At 35.4% G+C, this 22,683-nt stretch overlaps 1 protein-coding gene and 1 long non-coding RNA gene across 4 annotated transcripts in view; one reads left to right on the top strand and one right to left on the bottom strand.

The window, feature by feature from the left end:
- gramd2aa (GRAM domain containing 2Aa) overlaps nucleotides 1-22,683 on the bottom strand; it is a 77,206-nt gene that overhangs the window by 6,572 nt on the left and 47,951 nt on the right. For all 3 annotated transcript variants that reach the window (XM_087262116.1, XM_087262117.1, XM_087262118.1), the window contains exons 5-10: nucleotides 19,270-19,373; nucleotides 16,313-16,411; nucleotides 13,317-13,388; nucleotides 13,149-13,211; nucleotides 9,356-9,533; nucleotides 1,707-1,800 (exon numbers count right to left, since the gene is read on the bottom strand). In XM_087262116.1, the coding sequence (XP_087118242.1) occupies nucleotides 1,707-1,800; nucleotides 9,356-9,533; nucleotides 13,149-13,211; nucleotides 13,317-13,388; nucleotides 16,313-16,411; nucleotides 19,270-19,373 (610 nt within the window). The remainder of the gene's footprint in view (nucleotides 1-1,706; nucleotides 1,801-9,355; nucleotides 9,534-13,148; nucleotides 13,212-13,316; nucleotides 13,389-16,312; nucleotides 16,412-19,269; nucleotides 19,374-22,683) is intronic.
- On the top strand, nucleotides 8,326-12,828 carry LOC147843259 (uncharacterized). The gene is made up of 3 exons (XR_015496445.1): nucleotides 8,326-9,823; nucleotides 11,397-11,620; nucleotides 12,163-12,828. It is a non-coding gene; the product is annotated as an uncharacterized LOC147843259 (long non-coding RNA).

Below are 22,683 nucleotides of genomic sequence, written 5' to 3'. Positions count from 1 at the left end.
TTAACAGAGAGATTTTTTTTCAACTAAGTAAAATAAAATAAGCATAAAAATTTTAATAACTAATTTTTAATAAATTATTTATTTTATCTTTGCCATGATGACATTAACATTTAACTAGATATTTTTCAAGACACTTCTATACAGCTTAAAGTGACTTTAAAAGGCATAACCAAGTTGATTAGGCTAACCCTCCTGTTGTGTTCACATCCCGCCCCTATACTTTAGTGTTCCCTGTCAAAATTGACCGGTCTGTTTTAACTGCTCTTAAAATAGAAAAAAAAAAAAAAAACTTTTCACCACCAAATTTTTATTCAACATTCTTTAGCTGTAAACAATGTCTGACCAAAGAAATTGAATTTTAAATCAAGCTGAATCTGAATGATTGATCAACAGGCAAAGCACCAACAAAACTTTATCCTTTCCTGAGTTTCATTCAGCCCTTCAATCGGTCTATATTAGTGTAGTAATGTAGAGAATAGTGACTGAGGGTATGGATGGTGAATATGGACGCAGAACTAGCACTAATGTATTTTGGTCATTTTTGAGTGAGATGCTAATGGTCTAATCCAATAAAACAATTTATGCTAAGCTACGCTAAAAGTGCTCCCATGCAAGACCCAGAGATTGGCTGAGGAGAGAAAGAAAGAAAGAAAGAAAGAAAGAAAGAAAGAAAGAAAGAAAGAAAGAAAGAAAGAAAGAAAGAAAGAAAGAAAGAAAGAAAGAAAGAAAGAAAGACATTTGTATGAATTGAACTCGAACTACGAATTAGCCACTAAACTGATGAAGCATAAAATAGTTATGTTTTCTTGTGGGATAAGGCACAAGCATGTAAAAGAGATGTGTACCTGCAAAAGACATTGTTTAGTCTGAAATTTGTGTGTGAGTGAGTGAGTGAGTTGGGGTGGTGTGTATGAGGATGATTTCTGTTTGATATAGTCTGGATACCCATTCATTTTCTTATGGCAGTCACTTTTGACCGGGAACACCACAGGTGTAAGAAGATTAAAACACTTCAAATTCAAATTCAGTAAAAGAGGTGATCATCGCTTTTACATGCTCAGCATAGTGTGGAGGATATAATAAGGTCTTAAGGCAATCGGATGTAAAACACAACGTTTATGAGTGTATTAAGTTGTAAATCGGTCAGACTTGACCCGAACACAAGAGCAAGGTTAATTAGGCAAATCATTGTATAACAGTGGTTTGTTCTGTAGACTATTAAAAATATTGCTTAAGGGAGCTAATAATTTTGACCTTACAATGTTTTTTAAATATTAAAAGCTGCTTTTATTCTAGCCGAAATAAAACAAATAAGACTTTCTCCAAAAGAAAAAATATGATAGGATATGCTGCGAAAATTTCCTTGCTCTGTTAAAGATCATTTGGGAAATAATTAAAAAGACCAAAAAAATCACAGGAGGGTTAATCATTTTGACTTCATCTGTACGTGTTTTCAAAATATGTGGATTTTATTCAAGTTAATCATTTAGACAGTACCCATGCTATAAACATGATTTTTCTCTGTATAAAGATGACAGCTTCTGCTGAATAAGGTGTCCTGAAACAATAAATCGGTCTCTGTGACAGCACTGGACCAAAATTAATTCTTGGTTTAGATTGTGAGACATTTTCTGGGTGTTCAAGACGTTCGGTTTTTATTAACATTTATGGCTGCGGACACATAGAGGATATCCAGCCAAACTCACAGCAGGATGAAGAATTTGAGGAGCTGGTACTCCATCTGGCCCAGTTCAGGTATCGTCTCTGTCAGGAGGATCTTCTTGCTTTCCAGAACTTGATCTGCATTAGAAAAGGAGCAGCATTACAAGATGAGAAGCAATGTATTATAGGAATTTTAGTGCTGTATAGTGTGACACAAACTACTCTTTAAGTCTTTATTCTTCACTAAGTGTGAGCCTGGACTTTTGCTGCACTGGTATAATATTGGCAGGCAGTAGCCAAAAATACATTGTATTAGAATATTAGTATTAAATATTAACATTAAAATTAATATTAGAAGTAGGGCTGCACAATACATTGTTTTAACAGAGATTTTGCAATGTGTATATCCGCAATAGTGACATCGCATGATCTGCAATGTTGAGTCTGAATTCCAGTTGAGCAGGAGCCACTAAACACATGATTTTTAGAGTCACCGCAAAGTTTAATCATAATAGACTGAAGGTTTATGGCCTGTGACTGCACAAGTTTAAAACATTTAGGCAGAAGAAATTATGACTTTTGGAGGTATAACAAAGGTTAATTGTATTAAATTATTTACAGTTGAAGACAGAATTATTAGCCCCTCTTTGATGTTTTTTCTTTTTAAAAAATTTCTCAAATGATGTTTAACAGAGCAAAGAAATATTCACAGTATGTCTGATAACATTTTTTCTTCTGGATAAAGTCTGATTTGTTTTATTTCGGCTAGAATAAAAGAAGTTTTTTATTTTTTAAACACCATTTTAAGGTCAAAAAATATAGTCCCAATAGTCTACAGAACAAACCATCGTTATACAACAACTTGCCTAATTATCCTAACCTTAACTTAATTAACCTAGTTAAGCCTTTAGATGTCACTTTAAGCTGTATAGAAGTGTCTTGAAATATATTTAGTCAAATATTAATTACTGTCATCATGGCAAAGATAAAATAAATCAGTTATTAGAAATTAGTTATTAAAATTATAATGTTTGGAAATGTGTTGAAAAAAACTGTTTAACAGAAATTGTGGGAAAAATTAAAGCTATTATGTTAAAAATTGTGTTGAAAAAAAATTGGAGAAAAAAATAAACAGGGCTAATAATTCTGACTTGTATATAATGAAGATTTTATAGTGTTATTTTGCTTGCCTCATTGGCAGATTATTTAGCTTGTTTTGGGAAATTTAATTTTGACTAATTATTTCTGAAAGTGAAACTATATTTTTTGGTATTTGGATTAGAAACGAGACAACCCTAATTAATATGCATTGTCATTATTCATTTTCTGTACTTAAATACTGTTACACTCCCCAGAAAAATGTACAAACCGTATTCTTATTGCAATATATATTAAAGAAAATATAACATCGCAATATTAGATTTTTCCAGTATCTTGCAGCCCTAATTAGAAGATCATGTTCCATGAAAATATTTTTCACATTTTGCACCTAAAATATATCAAAACTCTTTAATAATGTCAAAAGTCCTTTTTTATTTAGTAATGTGCATTTCCAAGCACTTCATTTAAAGAACTTTAAACTTTAAACTTTATTTATTAATATAAAAAAATTTTATTAGTCATATTCCAAATTTTACACTGCAAAGAATGTGTCTCTTGGAGTTTTTATTTTGTTTCTAGTGTAAATACTGTATCTACAAAGTTCTAAATCAAGAAGAATTTTCTGGACAGATCAAAACTATTGTTACGTTTTTAGAAATAATAAGTCCGAATTTTGTTTTTCTCTAAAACAAACTAAATAATTTGTCAATGTTCATTCATTCATTCATTCATTCATTCATTCATTCATTCATTCATTCATTCATTCATTCATTCATTCATTCATTCATTTTCTTTTTGGCTTAGTCCCTTTATTAATCAGGGGTCACCACAGCGGAATGATCCCATCACTAGGAAACATCCATGCATACACATACACTATGGCCAACTTAGTTTATTCAATTCACCTATAGAGCATGTCTTTGGACTGCTGGGGAAACCGGAGCACCCAGAGGAAACCCACGCGATCACGAGGAGAACATGCAAACTCCACACAGAAATGCCAACTGATCCAGCCGAGGCAACCAGCAACCTTCTTCCTGTGAGGCGATCGTGCTACCCACTGCGCCACCATGACGCCTAATTTTTAAACTTTTCAAAAATAATAGTCATTCATACATTTTCTTTTTGGCTTACTTCCTTTATTAATCTGGCATCGCCACAGCGGAATGAACCACCAACTTATCCAGCGTATGTTTTACACAGCGGATGTCCATTCAGCTGCAACCCAATACTGGAGAACACCAATACACTCTTATTCACACACATTCACTGCGGACAATTTTAGTCTACCCAATTCACCTGTACCGCATGTCTTTGAACTTTTGGGGCAAACCGGAGCACCCGGAGGAAACCCATGTGAATGTGGGGAGAACATGCAAACTCCACACAGAAACACCAACTGACCCAGCTGAGGCTCAAACCAGCGACCTTTTTGCTGTGAGGTGACAGCACCACCTACTCCGCCACCTCTCATTTAAAACGAGAGTATTTTGCTTACCCCATTGGCAGATCTTTTTTCTTGTTTTAAGGAAAAACTCAAAAAAAACAAAAAAAAACAAGACAATATTTTTCCTTGTTCAAAGCATTCTTCTTGATTTAATATATTTTTAGATATTTGGAACAGAAATGAGACAAAAACCAAGAAAAACTAACAACAAAAGACAAACAAAAACTAAGTAAGAAAAGCACAATGTATTTTGCAGTCTAAAATAGTTTCAGTAATTGAAGTCTGCACTGAGTTCACATTTTTTTATTTTTTTATTTATTTTTTTTGGTGCGTTAATCTTGTCTTGTTAATAATGTCATTTAAAAGGTCATGATTCACACTCATAAAATAATTACTTTAAAAAGCTTTATTTTAAATTCTTAGTAGATACAAAACACAGAGATTTCAGCACAATCTTTCTAAGTGTGGAAGGCATTGTGCTGAAATCTCTGTGTTTTGTATCTCCTAATTTCAAATAAAGCTATATAAAGTAATTATTTAATGAGTGCGAATCAAGACCTTCTGAGTGTAAAACAGTTTAAATTAATTTTGTAGTGGCTTTCAGATACTATGAATCGCAATTTGTAAAAAAAAAAATTACACTTATGACTGATTTCATGGTCTAGGGTCACAAATGCACTCATTAATTGAGAGACTGCATGTAATGTGTGGTGAAATGTGTGAGATTATTAACAACCTATAACCCATAAAGTCCAGAAACAGCTTTTTACACCATACAAACACACACATTCACAAGTATTACATGTTAGTCTTAGCCAGAGGCTGGTATTTTGCCGTTTTGTCTCTAGATTGTAAAATCTCCTGGTTTTAATCCTCTATTACATAATGGATCCGAGCAAACAGAAGCAGTCCTGCCTCATGTCCCCACACACTTGTACACCATATGTGGTTTCTCTATAGGAATAATCCATTTTACACTTAAAAAAGCACTTATTATATGGCCTTACACATGTTATTCTTAAACCTAGACATCACAGGAAAACTGGGGAACAATTTGAATGTTAAAAGATCCTATTTAATATGATTTATAAGCATTTGAATTGCAGGGACACAGGGCATTTCCTTATAAACAACCTTAACAGTGTAATTGCAAGGTCATAGCCACGTCACTATGCAATAAAGCACATACTGCAAACTTACTGTAAACCAGAACACACACACACACTGAGCGACTTGGGCACTCACAATATCTCCCATTTATGATCTAAATTTGACGTCAAAGTGAAGCGATCAGCTTGTTCCAGAACAGAACAAAATCATTTAATGGATTTTTTCCATTCGAGAAAAAAAAAATCATCAAACGGGGACATTAACTGCCAGTCCGCTCTGAGAAATTAATCTGCTCACAGCTAATGCGTTTCCTGCTGCAGTATTTCACCTGGATTTAACATCAGCAGCCCAGCACAAAACTAACCCCAGTGATGCGCAGTCACTTTAATTCACTGTGATTTTTTTATGTTAACTTGTATGTGTGTGATAATTTCTTGCATTTTATGTATTAAAGCATACAGTACAAGTCAAGGAAAACATGATATTTGTTTCGTGATTGTGTACTGGACATTTTAATAAATGCAATCAATGATCTACTCTGTAAAATACAACTTTTCTTAAAGGGTCACGAAACACCAAAACACATTTTTTGAGCTGTTGACAGTCGTATATGTGTCTCACACTGCTAAAAACACTATTAGGACACCTATATTTCACAAAAAAGTGTAAATTGGTTGTTTTTGCATTATTTCAAGCAAATTCGGACTTCCGGTTTGAAACAAATTTTTGAAGCTGCGTCACGGTCATGACATAATTGCGTGTATTCCAGCGTGCAGACTGGACGTCTGTGCCAGAGTGTGCCTTATTACGTCTTACAGTGTGATGCATTAATGCATGAGTAAGGCTTGGTTCAAACCAATCAGCGCGCTCCATTGTGCAACTTCATTAATATTCATTAGTGTCATAGTGTTTAGGCGGCAGAGACGCCGCGTTTTGGCAAAACAAGCGTGAAGTGTTGCTTTTATAGTTTTCTGCCGTTAAGTTTTGTTTTCATTTTCTCTCTGTGAGAACTCAGCTGTTTACCTGAGAGCTGTTCTCGTCTGCAAACGCTGAGATTCGGATTCGCTTGTAGTCTTCTCTTAATGAAGACGCGGCTCTAGTTGCCTGTCTCTACAGATTTAGTAAGTGAGCGACCAGTGCTCTTTGTTTATTCAGTTTGTTCGTATCGAACTAAGTTAACTATTGCACCGAGTACAAACATGTTAGCACCACAACCAAACTTTAACCTCGTGTAGGATTTTCGCCGCATTTAGTGACCGGAATAACACACGCGGCTTTCTGATGCTACCTGCCGAGTGCATCTAAGTTTCCGGGAAATGCGGAGGTTTTTTTTCTCTCATTCGCCGTGCGGTTTTAAACATTGCATGAAAAATACACGCTTAGAGCAGTTCCTCGAATCAAATATTTTGTTTGTCGCGAGGAACATGAATGAATTCCCTGAATGAAAGAGCCAGACTGCAGTAAAAGTCCACCATTTAATAATTTGGCAAATAATTCGACTACAGATGTCCATGTAAACACAGTCACTTTGTCCCCTGTGTGGGTGTGTGTTTTGACTCGGAAAGTCAGTGCGCCCAAATAGACACTCCCACACCATGCCTCTTCACTTCCTCCGACACTCCCCCCTAAACAGAGCTGGACACGCCCACTTTTCTGACTTTTTCCAAAGTAGAGGTGTGAAAACACCCTGCTGACACGAGGGGGTTTCATGGCCCTTTAAAAGTTACATGTAAATTGTGTTGTGTGTTACATAGTTTTTAATTTTACAATTATTATTAACAGCAGCATAAAAACTAAAATAACAATATAATAACCAGAGCTTTACATTAACACCCGCCAACCCGCCAAATGCGGGTAGATTTCAGCTTTGGCGGGTAAGAAAGCCGCTCCCTCTAGCCACTTTGGCAGGTTGGAAACAATTTTTACATTGAAGTTTTCTTAAAGCAGGGTTCGACTCGACAATAAGGATGGCCCAATATGCGTGCAAATATGATCTTAGAATCGAGAAAAAGCACGACTGAAAACAACTGTGTTCGCGCGAGACAAAGCAGGTGAATACCGTATGAGAGGATGATTACTCGCACGCACAGGTGATGTGATCCGCGCGACTTTAAAGCACGCGCGCTCTCGTTTACTTCTCGTTACTGCTTTTTTCCGTTCACTTGCGTTCGGTTCTCTTTGAAAAAGACTAGACAAAAAACGATGCTCGTGTACCCACAGTCCTGCTGCTTTTAAGAGTTTAAGATTGAATATATATATATATATATATATATATATATATATATATATATATATATATATATATATATATATATATTTGTAAGCAACAGCAGCAGTCACTGCTTTTGTTTTAATTAATCTCAGGCATGTGATCATCCTTTCACTATTACTCGTGGTATTTTACCTGCTTTCTTTTGCTTACATTTATTTTTGTTAATATAGTTTAATTATCATCCTTTACAATAACATTTCTTTAATATGAGATTATATGTTATTAGACATCAAAATAACATTGTGTTTAGACGCTGGCAAGACATTGAATTTTGGTCACCTGACATCGAACTAAATCAAACCTAATATTAATGCCTTTGATGTTGTGGGTCTGCAATAATTAATGCACTACAGAATGTTGCGTTCACACACACATGCACAAGTTACACGTAAATGCATCAGCTTTTTTACAGCGTGATGCTCACTACTCATGAATACTTTTGAAAAGGCTACTTTTTACTCATACTTTGAGTAATATTAACAACAGATACTTTTACTCTACTTGCTCTACATTTTTAGGCAAGTTATGGTACTTTTACTTGAGAATGATTTTTCAGTACTCTTTCCACCACTGTTTACATGTTTTAATTCCATAATGCCACTTTGGCTTTGCTCTGCTGTGCTTTATTAGTTTGAAATAACGTTTTGTCATGTAAATTATAATACAAAAAATGACATATTTATTTTTTCTCTATATTATTATTATTATTTTTTTTTTTTTCCATTTTATTTTTACTAAAAATTTCAATAAAAGTCACTTTGTTAAGCTGTACATTTGAATTTTCAAAATCAAAACTTGACAAAGTATCAATCGGACAATTGTTCAATTCAAGTTCGTCTCGAAACACTAACATCAGGAGCTCGATAAACATATTATAGTTGATTATGTGAAATTCTATATCATTCAGGGTAAAAAAAAAAGCACCATGTTAGTGTGCAACAATGTTTTCCGAATTGAGTTTTGAACATTTTAACATGAGATAACCTCTAACAATACACATGGCCTAATACAAATGAAATATAACAAGGTGATGTCTATTTAAGTTTGATTAATTCTGCAACCTTACCATTCAAATGTCTCAGTGGTTAAAGTTTGTTGCTTTACACACCCAACAGATATCCACAAATAGGTCTTGGTTAATCTTTTGAAAGCATTTATCAGATTATACTGTGACATAATATATTGACATACTGTAAATCAATGCTTTGGGATTTTGTGGAATAAGAGATTTGCATGATGGATGTGTAACCTGCAAATCTGCAGCAACCATGTGATGCTATCATGTTAATTCAGACAAAAAACAGCTTGACAGCTAAACAAAAACAAAAAATAAATAAATTCAGAAAGCAAGTCAGGACTATCAAAGTGTACTGAATAAAGACATAATAAAATAAAAAAATCTATGATGCTTGTTATAAATAATGTGTCTGTGTGATGCATTATTTAGTTAATCATTTAACCTTGTATCAAATACCATAACCTTCCCTGACCTCTGGAAACATTTTTTCTTTATTTCTGGTCACATGGAATGCCTTTAGGGTGGGGATATGTCTCGTTTCTGCCTTGCTTTCATCCATTGGTCATTTTTTCTTTCATTTGTTAGCAATGACTCTCTTTCAATGATCCAATCAGTTCCCAAAGGACAAAATCATGCACTGCCCTACACTCTTTTCTCATTTCAGGACAGTTTCAATTGGATGTACGTCACAATATAGTGAAAATTTAAATGGTGTTATGACTATGGAATCGTTTTTAAAACTCACCCTCAAGAGGTTTGTCTGTCTGGAATGGGGCATCTACGGCACTCAAGCTGCTAGCTGAGTTTCCCAGTAAGTCAGGTAAAGATGAAGCCACAGAGACCACTGACGGCTTCCTCCTCCACTTCAGCACTGGAGGAAACTCATCTGGCACAGGGAAAACTTCAGGGACGGGGAACTCATCCTACACCAGCACACACAAGTACAGGTTACACTAACATTCACTATGAATGAATTGCTCTGAAAGAAAATACCTTTTGCACATACACATTATGCACTGTAAAAAGTGATTACTTACTTAACTTGAGTACAACGAATAAGCCCAATGGGCTTAAAAGCAACAAGTTAAAGTTACTTAAAATTGAGTAAACCTTTTATAGCTTGGAACTATTGAGTTAACCTGACTTATTTTTCTTATAATTATGAACAGTTCGTTGCAACCCAGTCTCATTCTGAAAACGTAGTCCAGCGGACGTTTCTGGAGACCGCATAATACGTCCCGGGAGATACGTATTTGTGCAGTTTTTGTTTTCGCGAATCCGCAAGAGGCCGCTGTGTGCACTTTATCATATCTCGAACATCTCTGGCGAGTGCCGTTAGCGCCCGGGCTGTTCTGGCGTCAACCCACCAGAGGCCGTTGTCTGACTAACCGAATGATTGACTGCGCGACCGGCCAATCGGCTGACCCACCCTCCTCCTTCCCTAAACCCAACCAGTTTTACCGATTGACCCGGCCGCCCGCTCACTTCCCTAAAACCAAGAAACAATTTAGAAAAGCCGTCTAGAAAAAGAAAAGCCCTCATCTTTTTTTTTCACCACGTTTTTGGATTTCACCACGTTCTCACCCTGTTATGAACTAGTTCACTTTAGTTTTTGGATTCTGTTTTTGTCTTACCTGATTTCTGGAACCGCTCTTCCCCGGCCTCGAACCCGCTCGCCGTGGTCAACTCCTCCTCTCTGCACCTGAAGTCCGCCAACACACACGATGAGCTGACCGGAAAAACTGATTGGAGCGGGAAAGCCCTCCACACAGAGGTAAGCGGTCAGCCGGCAAGCGCGAAAGGTAACAGCGTCACACCGCACCATAGCGTTCCCTTAAAAAAATGAAATGCAGCCATACGTACCTCCCGGGACATATTTCGCGGTCTCCAGAAACGTCCACGGGACTACGTTTTCAGAATGAGTCTGGGTTGGTTCATTTAGTTAATAAATTGAAGGCAATGAGTTTACTTTTAACTTTTAAAGTAAAGTCAATTGATAGCTTGAAATACAATGGGCTTACTCCCTTTTATTAAAGGGCACATATGATAAAAAAATCTATTTTTGTAAGCTGTTTGGATAGAACTGTGTGCAGGTATAGTGTGTCCACTGTCATATTGGAGTGATAGAAACACTATGAGTCTTTTTTTTATTTACTGACGTTGAAATAGGACCCAAATCCCAGTTATTTTGAGGCCCACTGCACTGTGATGTAGGACTGCAGTTTTCCCCACCCACCGAATTGATTTACAGGCACCATGTTTATATAATAACACGTAAACAAATGTCCACAAAACAAATAAACTGGGATTAAAACATGTTACAACTCTGATTTTTATAAGGTTTATAGGTTTAAAATGTTTTTAAAACAGCATATTTGTAATAAAGACAGTAAAATCGCTGTAATTCTTAACTGCTATAATCACCACAGCCGCATGGTGTCAGTAAACACTAATATGTGTGTGTATGTATGTGTACTGCAAAACAGCATTTGTGTGAGACTCATCATTTCAGAAAGGCTTGAATAAACTTCACCACAAATACATCAAATAAACTTTTTGACTAATGAGCTGTATTTCAGATTCATCTGAATCTGTGTCTGTTACTATGCTGTTTATCTGACGTAATGCAGGAAAAGCAGGAATGGTGAGTGGGGAGAAGCAGCTCATTTGCATTTGAAGCCACAGGCTTCAAAAACAGCTACACTGTATTCAGACACCAAACTAGCAGATCTGGAGGCTATAGTAAATTATCTGATTGGTATTTTGAGCTGAAACTTTACGGACAGATTCTGGAGACACCAAATAATTATCTTACATCTTGTAACAGAGGTAAAACAGGTGCCCTTTAAGTAAAGTCAAATAATTGCTTTTTACAGTGTATATAAACAACCATTTACTGTCTGGTATTATGAGATATTCCCATCTACCTATTTTTATGCACTTTTTTTATTTTGCATTAAAAATAATTATTGGAAATGCTGTGTATATACAGTTGAAGTCAGAATTATTAGCCCCCCCGTTTATTTTTTCCCCCCAATTTTTGTTTAACGGAAAGCAGATTTCTTCAACACATTTCTAAACATAATAGTTTAATAACTCATTTCTAATAACTGATTTATTTTATTTCTGCCATGATGACAGTAAATAATATTTGACTAGATATTTTTCAAGACACTTCTATACAGCTTAAAGTGACATTGAAAGGCTTTACTAGGTTAATTAGGTTAACTAGCCAGGTTAGGGTAATTAGGCAAGTTATTGTATAACAATGGTTTGTTCTGTAAACTATCGAAAAGAGAAATAGCTTAAAGGGGCTAATCATTTTGTCCTTAAAATGGTGTTTAAAAAATTTAAAACTGCTTTTATTCTAGCCGAAAAAAAAACAAATAAAACTTTCTCTAGAAGAAAAAAATATTATCAGACACACTGTGAACATTTCCTTGCTCTGTTAAGCATAATTTGGGAAATATTTAAAAAAGAAAAAAAAAATCAAAGGGGGGCTAATAATTCTCACTTCAACTGTTTATATAATAAACTAATGCGCAGTATTAGAGCAGAATAAACTTTTTATCCAATAAGAATAAATGTGCATACACTACAATGGAAACACATTTAACTAGAATATTCCAGCATGTGAATCAAATAAGCCACATGATTTTGCTTTATTAAATCATGTGATGATAAATAAGGGTGCAGTGGGATGGCATTAACGGACAGTGTAAAGTTTCTTGGTCATTCTAAAATCCCTTAACCAAAGTCTGTCATCAAACTGGTTCAGTATAATTATCTCTGAGAACTTTCTTGATTGGCTGCAATCCCATAGAGTGGTTTACGCTTCCAAAAACACAGAATTTTCATAGCGTTTCGTCTTCATCTTCTGAGTTGCAAGCAATTTATTATATAAGAAAAAAAGGCCCACTTTGGCTTCTCCTACTGCAGCAATTACCATTTTTCTTTTAGATTTTTGGCTCCAGTTTATAAGGAATTGATGATTTTGTTCTCTTTGGCTCATTGGAAAGAAACGGTGCTTTATTTGCAAACGTCTAATGCGATGTTCGAGTTTCCTAAACATAGCTGGTAATGGTATTGGTAGAGTAATGGTTGAGCAGTTTGTTGGTGGTTAATAATAAGGCTTTTGTAACTAAAATGCAATCATATTATAGATGATTAATTATTATTCTACACTCTTAGAAATAAAGGTACGCGAGCTGTCACTGGGGTGGTGCCATTTCAAAAGGTACACATTTGTACTTAAAGGCTCCATATTGGTATATCAAAAGTATGTATCATTACCTTACAATTTTAAGAGGAACATTTTTTCCTTTTATGTACTAATATGTTCCCTTGAGGTATTAATATGGACCTTTTAGGTATAAATTTGTATCTTTTAAAAGGTACCACCCCAGTGACAGCTCACATACCTTTTTATTTCAGAGAGTGTAGGATGAAAACATTGCATGTAAAATGTTACGTGGTTGGGCAGATTGGTAGATTTGAGGTTCCTATAAAACAAGACCAATGGAGATTTTCAAACCTACCAGAGATAAAGAGTTGGGCTCCTCCATGTACTGCTTGAGACTGAGAATCTTCTTCCCATTGACCTAAATGACAGAAGAAGCATGGCCACCACACACTTAGCGTTAGGCTCTTAGTGTTTTCGTATTGTTTTCAACTCAACAACTTATAGATACCAAGTAAATTCTCACCTGTAGATGTGTGCAGATGCGTCTTAACACATCATATACACTATCTCTGGACAATAGAGACACAAAGACGTACTGCAGACAAGATGGACACAAACATATTAATGAATACATGCACTGAAAAAAGTGTTGCATGCAAAACTGTTGCAAACAATTTATTTGTGTTGAATTTAAACAAACAAATTAAATTTAACAATGTTCAACTTAATTTAATTGTTTAAATTCAGCCCAAATTAATTGTTTACAACCATTAAACATAAAAAAAATGAGTAAATCCAAGGAATCATCTTTTGAATAATTTTTTTCAGTGTGGTGTTTAAACTGCTACTGGTATAAATATGCTTTCAGAATATCTTGAACCTTTAAAAAATACAGACAAGTATAACAAAAAATAGAGATCATGTTGCACAGCTTCTTCATAAACTGAAGGCAGGGAATGTTGGCTATTCCAACATACAATATGATTTTAAAGCGATTTCTTAGAAGAACCAGTTTCTTAGATTTTTTTAAATGTGAAAAGTATTTTAATAATATAATTATTATGAAATATGGCAAGTTTCAGTAGGTATGAAAGTTTCTGTTGACCAAAATAACGTTTGATTTCTATGTTGCGAGACATAGACTTCTGTGATAATCAGTTTTAGCTTTTAGATTTTTCAACAGTTATTGGAGGGCATAACCAGATTATGACAAAGCACTTTAGTTTAATTTCACAATGCAGCCGCATAATCTCCCTACCAGGAAAAGGTTTATCCTTTTAGAGAACACAAAGAGTGTGTGAAAGCCAATCTCATAAGGGTCAAAGGCTTTATGGATTAATGCAAAACAAATGAAACCCTCGAGATTCCCAGTGATGTCCAGCTTTACAGTATTTACATTTTATTTAGATTTTTGATGCCAGTCAGTGTTTAAGCTTTATTTGCTTCTGAATTTGGTTTCCAACTAGGCACAACTGCCTATCTTGGATTTTATTATGTGCACATCAAGGCCGCAATACATTGTTTTTGTCAGTGTCTGTTTTGTACTGCTTTTACAATACAATAAGAATTCTTCAGCCTTTGATAACATTAGATTTACTCACTATTCACAAGAATTTAAGGAATGCCCATGTAAAAGCAAAAGTAATTTGAGCTTAAATTGAATCTGAATGGAAAATGCCTGGTACTTAATCATCTGGACCACTCATTACATAGAACATCACAGTAGATGCCAATGAACGTCAAGTAAATATCAGTATGAACACATACATTCATTATCAAATAGGTTTGATGACAAATAATCTTGATTCTGCTGGTCATATTTTTACTATTGCTACAGTACGCCTGGTGTGTGTTTGTTCTCATTTATGAAAAACAACTCAAACAAACTTGACAAGAAAACAATATTCCTTTTATCTGAGCAGCACAATGGCAACACATTGTAATTGCGAAATCTGTACTAAAATGAAATTATAGCTTATGCAAACAATCAAACAAAAACTCTTACCATGATTTTCAAATGGGAAATTCCCAAACTGTGTTCAAATTCTAGAGTCTACTATCAAAATGTGTAGCTTTCAATAGGAACTCAAATGTTTCATAATAACAGCTACAGTCTAAAAATAACATTCGCTGTTTGCTCAAACTACTAAGCTGAGCCAACAAAATTCTTGATCATTTTGAAGTACAACTTAATTATTTTATGTTCAATTCACCAAAATTTGTAAAAACTAATAAGTTAAAGGTGCAGTATGTAAGTTTGACACCCAGTGGTTGAACTAGGTATTGCACTCCTGGTTCAAAACATGCAAAAGCAGGTTGCCAGATTGACGACACCAACAAAGGCGGATTTAAATCATGTTCTAAATAAAAGCAACAGCTATAGAAGGAATATTTTCCATATTAAAAGTAGTTTTTGTTCTAACTAACACCTAAAATGTATGTTTTAGAATGTATTTCTTGTTAAATGCTAATAATGTGTGTTTGAATACCATTGCACTAGACATTTATTGCCATTTGACTGAAAGCAGAAGCAGATAGTTTACCTCAGATCTTAAAAAATGAAATAAACAGTTTGAAATTAAATTTTAGAACAGTGACTCAGTGTTAACCAACACATATCAGTGATTCAGCATGTACATTTAATATTGTTAAAGAGGTTTAATATGTATTAATTAGATTATAAATCTTACAATTTTGTTGGAGTGCAGTGAGTGCACTATTCTGTGCTTCTGAATGGCTGTATTTAAATTTTTGTCGTGTTTTATCTGTTGCAAACAGCCAAATTGCTTATCACTGCAAAACTCGTCAGGTAGTATGATGTTAGGACATGGGGTTACAATGCAACCTGCTCATCTAATGTTTATGTTTGTAATGTGTATGCTGTTTGCTAAGTAATAACCAACTCATGTGGAACTCAGAATCTGTGTCTCATTTCGGAGGCTGCTACTGCCCACTGGAGGTTGCATTATCATTTATTAGGATATTAATCAAATATGCTGTTTTACACAAAGGCAACCCGGGGTGCTGAAATATGATTGGCTAAAGTGGCATTGGGTGGGTTAAATTACCAAAACAAAGACAGACGTTCCGGCACATAACACATTTTTAAAGCAGAATATCAGACTACAGCATTGTTTTCATGTTCACTTAGCATGTTTCCTAAATATTTGCAAACATATTTTGCTATTTTTATGCTTTAGAAGAGTCAAAAACTTTTAACTTAATTCCTTCATGTCGTCCCAACACAAATCAACTGTCTGGAACCCAGCATTTTTTTACAGTGTAAGAAACTAAATGATGATTTTCCTTGCTAAACCAGTTACATCCCTGAAGAGAATCAGATACAGTACTTCACTAATGAAAAAAAAGCTGACTAAAGACAAAGTTTCACACTGTGACCTGGAATCTCAGTGTTGCATCAATTTGCATTTTCACAGTTTTGCAGCAGAGCAGCATATGCTGACTAAGCTATGTATTTCAATCTGCCGGCCGGTGACCTGGAACCCAGTGGAAACGCACCTTCTGACTGCTGTCTGTGGTGATAGCCAAGCCATTAGGAACCAGACCTGCTGTCTTATGTTTCTTCACTAACCGAACCGACGCAACAGGAATGGCCACCTGAGAGGTAAAAGAAAGTGATAGAAAAAAAAAGAAAAGAAAACCTTCTTCAGTTACGAATTCTTGCACATAGCATTTTCCCACTCAAGGATTAAAATTGGATAAGCTACATCTAATTACTAAATAACATGGTGTATAAAAGAATAATAATATAACATTACACTTAATGCAGTACATTAAACTGCAACATGGTACAATGCCACAAGTAAACGAAACATTCATTCTATGTTGGTGTTCCCTGTAAGTTTTCCAACAAGCTCCTTGATGTCAAAACATCATAAAAAACCCATAATAAATCATGCAAATCAACTTGATGTTAATTGACTATATAAATGCCAAAACAACATCAAATTGACATCTAATATTGGCATCAAAAAACACAACATTTTATTTCAGGACAGTCACGTAATCAAATGTTTTTTTTGACGATAATGTTAGACATCAATTTGATGTTGTTTTGATATCAAGTCCATTTACATGTATTGTGGAGATCCTGAATCCGGTGTCAATTTGTAATGGAAGCTTTCAGATGAATGAAACATTCATTATGTTAGAATACTTTTTGTAACATCATTTAAGTGGTCAAATGGACATCAAGGATTCGTCATTAAATGAATTAGCAGTTTTAATGTGTTTTTGACTTATAAATGTCAATTTGATGTTGTGTTGACATCAAGCTGCCCAAAGGGTTGTCTTGATAATAAAATGCTAAAATTACACAACCTTAAAAACCAAAGAAAATAACCAGATATTGGTTGCATTTTGGATCATTCCAACATTTCTGCATTGATGTAAACTGTGAAATAAACCCAGCAACACTTGAATCAAACAGGCACAAAATTGTTTTATGATTTTTTTCTATTATTCAGTGCTCCATCATTTATTCATCAATTATTTTAATAATATTTAATATATCATATTTAATATAATATATAATATTAATTCATTCATTTTATTTTCGGCTTAGTCCCTTTATTAATCTCGGGTTGCCACAGAGGAATGAACCGCCAACTTACACAGCATATGTTTTACGCAGCGGATGCCCTTCCAGCTGCAACCCATCACTGCGAAACATCCATACACACTCATACACTACTGACAATTTAGCCTAATCAATTCACCTGTACCGTATGTCTTTGGACTTAGGGGGAAACCAGAGCATCCAGAGGAAACCCACGCGAACACAGAGAGAACATGCAAACTCCACACAGAAATGGCAACTGACCCAGTCGTGGCTTGAACCAGCAACCTTCTTGCTTTAAGGTGGACATGCCACCCATTTTGCCACCGTGCTGCCCATAATATATTTAATAATATCTTTTTGACAAGATTTTTTTATTTTCTACAATTAAGAAATTCAATGACACTGGCAAGACATTAATATTCATGACTTTACTGTTTGTTAATTGATTTTCAGCATCAGATGATGTTACGGTTTGAAAATAACTTTTCATATATGCATAGAATATTACAAACTGCATACAATGGAAGTTAAGATTGTCCTTTTACCTTATCTGATGACATATATCTAACTGAAATGGGCATGAAATTGCAAGATTTTTGCTTTGGATTTCTAAATATTTAATTAGTACAGTAAGGTCTGACTTTGCTCAAACAAAAGTCTTGTCACTTAACAGAAATAATTTACAGTATAGAATATAAAGTCAGTGCAGTGGAAAAAGAATGAATATTGTGTATGACTCCAATGAGATTGGAGGACTGCATCCATACATCTCTGCATGACTTAAATAACTTATTAATAAAGTCATCTGGAATGACAAAGAAAGGGTTCTTGCAGGACTCCCAGAGTTCATCAAGATTTTTTGGAGTAATTTTCAATGCCTCCTCCTTCATCGTACCTTAGACATGCTCATGAATGTTCATGTCTGGTGACTGGGATTTGCAATCTTGGAGAACCTTGACCTTCTTTGCTTTAAGTAACTTTGAAGTTTGATGCTGAAGGAGCACTATCTTGCTGAAGAATTTGTCCTCTCCTGTGGTTTGTAATGTAATGGGCAGTACAAACATCTTGATACCTCGGGCTGTTGATGTTTTCATCCACTTTGCAGATCTCTCGCACGCCTTCATACAGAATGTAACCCCAAACCATGATATTTTCCTTTACCAAACATGACTGATTTCTCTGAGAATCTTGGTTCCATGCAGGTTTCGATAGTTCTTCTGCAGTATTTGTGATTATTGGGATGCAGTTCAACAGATGATTCATCTGAAAAATCTACCTTCTGCCACTTTTTCAAATTAGAAGTCAAATTATTATTTATTGCTCTTACAACCATGATCGGTGACAAGACTTTAGTCAGGTCATGTAGAGTATATATGAAAATGAATTAGTTTTAATTTTATGCCGACTTTAACACTAAACAGGAAATTCGTGAATATTTATAACCACCCAGCGTCACCAAACAGCTCAGTCACGGAAAGTGTTCATCTGTTCCACAAATGTTAACAAGCATCATCTGTGCATTAAACTAGTCTCACAGAAGAGTTCCAGAAGGATAAAAAGACGAGTGACGACAGTGGAAGACGAGAGAGGGCATTTTGTTTTCTGCTTATTAAATATTAAAAACAGTTTGAAACATTCAGCAGTTCCTGCCTCCTTCTTCTCTTGAAATGTGAGTTTTACATTGTGTTTTAAGAACATTCTTTAATTATACTGAATCAATGTTTATTACAAGGTACGCTGGATTTGTTATTACCACAATATAAAAAAAGTATCATTTGATTTGATGTTCAGCTTTCAAATGAAATCTTAAAAAGCTACTCTAAACTTGCACAAATGCCACCTTTTAGTCACATATTTAGGGACTACAATCATACGCTGAAGATGTGATGCTCACCTTGATGTCTTTACCAAAGAGGTTTGCGTAGAAGCACAGCCAGTTTCGTGAGATGTAGAGTCGGCCTTGCAGGAGGATATCTCTGAGCAGGGCGCATGAGTACACTAAAGAACAGGTCACAAGGTCACTTATGCAAGAGATGCAAGATGATACTGTCAAGTGAAGGTTCAACAAAAGCAGCAAATTCAGACGTCTCATTTGAACTCAGGGTGGTTAATATGCTGATCCCAATGTCACATGGATGGCAACAACACAATATTATTAAAAATCAAAATAAACAAGTACTACACTGTGGTCTAAAATGGATGAGAAGATTACAGATTAACTAACTAACTAACTAACTAACTAACTAACTAACTAACTAACAGTAACTAATTGAATCATTTAAGTAAAAACGTTTATTATATGAAACTTAAGTTATGACCAAATAAATATTACGATTTTGAAATATTGTAGATTACGTATCAAATAGGCAAAGTTGTGAACATGTAAACTTCATAAAAACAGCTTCAGTGCTGTTACACTATAATATACTGTTAATTACACTTGTAAACAAACAAAAACAAGCACAAGAGAAGTGAGAGGAAATGATAGAATTAGAATAAGTTAATAAACATATTTAAAGATGATTTTAGTAAAACTGGCCCACAAAAATAATATATTTTCAATAAATAGTTTCGATCTATAGGTGGTGCTTTGCCATGTGAAGTGGTATGGTCAGCGTGAGGTTACAATAGTGACACAGTTTGACGTAATGATGACAAACTTAGTTCGAAGAGATACAGACTTTATGGAAAATCTTTAGCTTTTTATGAACATGATTTGAATATGACAAAAGGCTGATTCATACTTCTGCATCAATGGATCGTCATGATCCACATATGCCTCGTGTCCACTGACTGGTTAGGGTTCGGGTTCGGTTCGGGTTGGTATGGGTCACCTTTATCAGGCTTGCGTTTCCACTACCAAGAGTACCCTTTTGGTGGTCATAGTGTATGATAGAAAGTTTCAGTCGCATCATTCTCGCTCGAGAAAATGTCTAAAGCTGTACAGGTCGCTCACATATCAAATGAGAAGCACTTCTCACAAAACAGATGCTTTACACACATAAACACTTGTGTATAAATATTTATTACTAACTTTTCTATCAACAGGATTAAATTATAACTGCAGATCAATGACAGTGCAAAATAGCCTACTGTAACGTCTGTAATTATATTAAATAAATAAATGAACATATATGAGCACACACAGACCCTTACAATCTCCATTATGTTCCCAACTACAGAAAAACTACACACATCATACATTTTGTCCTTATTTATATTCAAAACAACACAAAATATAGCCTACAGTCAGTGAAAACCTCTCATCTGTGAGTGTAATCTTCAGCAGCATGTGTAGCCTCTGTTAGAGAGTCATTCCATCATGCCCAGTTCATATAAGTCCAAAAGGTTAAGATAGAAAATTAAAACAAGGCAGTTTGTTCACGTTTGCTGAAGAAATAATGTCCTTCTTTTCCCCGGCTTCTCCTTCTTTTCCGCGCTTCACTCTCGCGTTTGTCAGTGTCTAATAGGATCGGGTTTCAAAAGCACGTCAATAATCAAGGGCACGACATTATTATTATAAGCTCAAGAAGTTTGTTATTTCAGACATAGACGCGCGGTGAGCGCAAGCAAGAAAGCGACAACGCTCTCGCTTCAGACTCATACTTCAGGCTCTATTGCTTTGTGGCTGTTCATCAAGACGTCGACAAAGTTTGTTTCAGCCTGGGTCGACCATGGTTCATTGTTATATGTATATATAATTCCGTTGTAATCTCTCGCTGTGTATTTTAACATGCAATTTTTTTTATTCTGACATTTGCGCAAGCAAATGACGTATCTCTGTAAACCAGAGGTTTTCAAAGTGTGAGGTGCGCCTCCCCTGGGGGTCGCCAGAGCATGTCAGGGGAGGCGCGGGAAAAAATATTATATAATAAAAATATAATTATTAAGTTTAATTATTATATGTATTTTTTATTCTTTTTAAACAATTTAATTAAACAAAGCTAAAAAAAATAATACGTCAAAAATAAGAAAACCTTTTTTACCCAGAAGGCCATAGCTGTGAATTCGCTTCTGTTTGGCAAGCCTGCCAATCCGGGTATATGCCTGCTAATACAATGGATCAGTTTCTGAGACCCCCCGATTCAAAGCCTTCAAGTTCAGGGCTCAAACCCAAAAGACGACGATATGATGAATCTGTTCTATTCATATTGAACCATCATCCTAGTTTTAAAAACGTTATATTAAAATACTTGTTATTACTCTGTAAATAATTGCACTTTCATGCAAATGATGATAAAAGTGAGTTAACAGTCTGACATCTGTCTGTGTCTTTATATGTACTGTATATATATATATATATATATATATATATATATATATATATATATATATATATATATATATATATGTGTGTGTGTGTGTGTGTGTGTGTGTGTGTGTGTGCGTGTAGGTGAGTGTTTGGGAGGAGGGGGGCGCCAATGGATAAGTTGTGTCAAAAGGGAGGCCCACTGTCTTAGACTTTGAAAAACCCTGCTGTAAACGAATAGTGTTCAGCTGCGCGTGTAGCTCTGCCTTTTGGTACCCTTTCTTGTGTTTGGCACCCTTTCGAAAGGGTGCCGAAAAAGTGGTACGGTACGGTTCGGTTCGGTACGCCTTTTTAAAAGTGGACACGGCTATAAAAGCGAACCAAACCAATCCATACCGTACCACTCAGTGAAAACGGGCCAATAGTTGTGCATTTATACTTGTATGTGCTGTTTATGTTGCTCTGCAATAACACTTTCAAACGCTAGCTGGTAGTAGGTTTTTATGTTCCTTCTTTGCAGGTGTTTTGTTTATTCTGAATGCTACAAGTAGCTAAAACTTGCTCATTCTGAAGCGGGAACCGGCGGACGTGCAACAACTTTAATCATAAGCTAAACACAAAACAAAAGTTTCCATCTGGAGCTTTTTCATAAGACTTGACACTTGTAAACACTCGCTCTATCTGGCTCGCGGCTCTCAGCACAACCCACGCTCATCACCGCTACCAAGCCGACCAATACCAGAGCTTGCACTACTTGTCGTTGTGACATGTAATTACATATTTGAGAGGTGCACGTCAGCGTCGGTGCCAGCCACTGCAAAGGCTATACGACTGCCCGAAGGCTGTGCTGGACCATGTGCGCACTTGAAGCAGAAGTATGAATCAGCCTTGACTCAAATTTGGTGAGAATAAAAAAATTGTTTTTCAAAATGTGTAAATAATATGAAAATGCATTCATAACAAATAGCATTTCTGGCAAAATTGAAAATGGCCGACAACCAAAGTGGATGACGTGGAGAAATGAAAACTTATGCTGCTATAGTTGTTTTCAAACCTCTT

Source organism: Danio rerio, chromosome 7 (genome assembly GCF_052040795.2).
Source record: "Danio rerio strain M-AB ecotype USA chromosome 7, GRCz13ab, whole genome shotgun sequence".
NCBI lineage: Eukaryota > Metazoa > Chordata > Actinopteri > Cypriniformes > Danionidae > Danio > Danio rerio.
The sequence above is the reverse complement of the archived record's forward strand: the minus strand, read 5'-3'. Positions and strand labels throughout refer to the sequence as shown.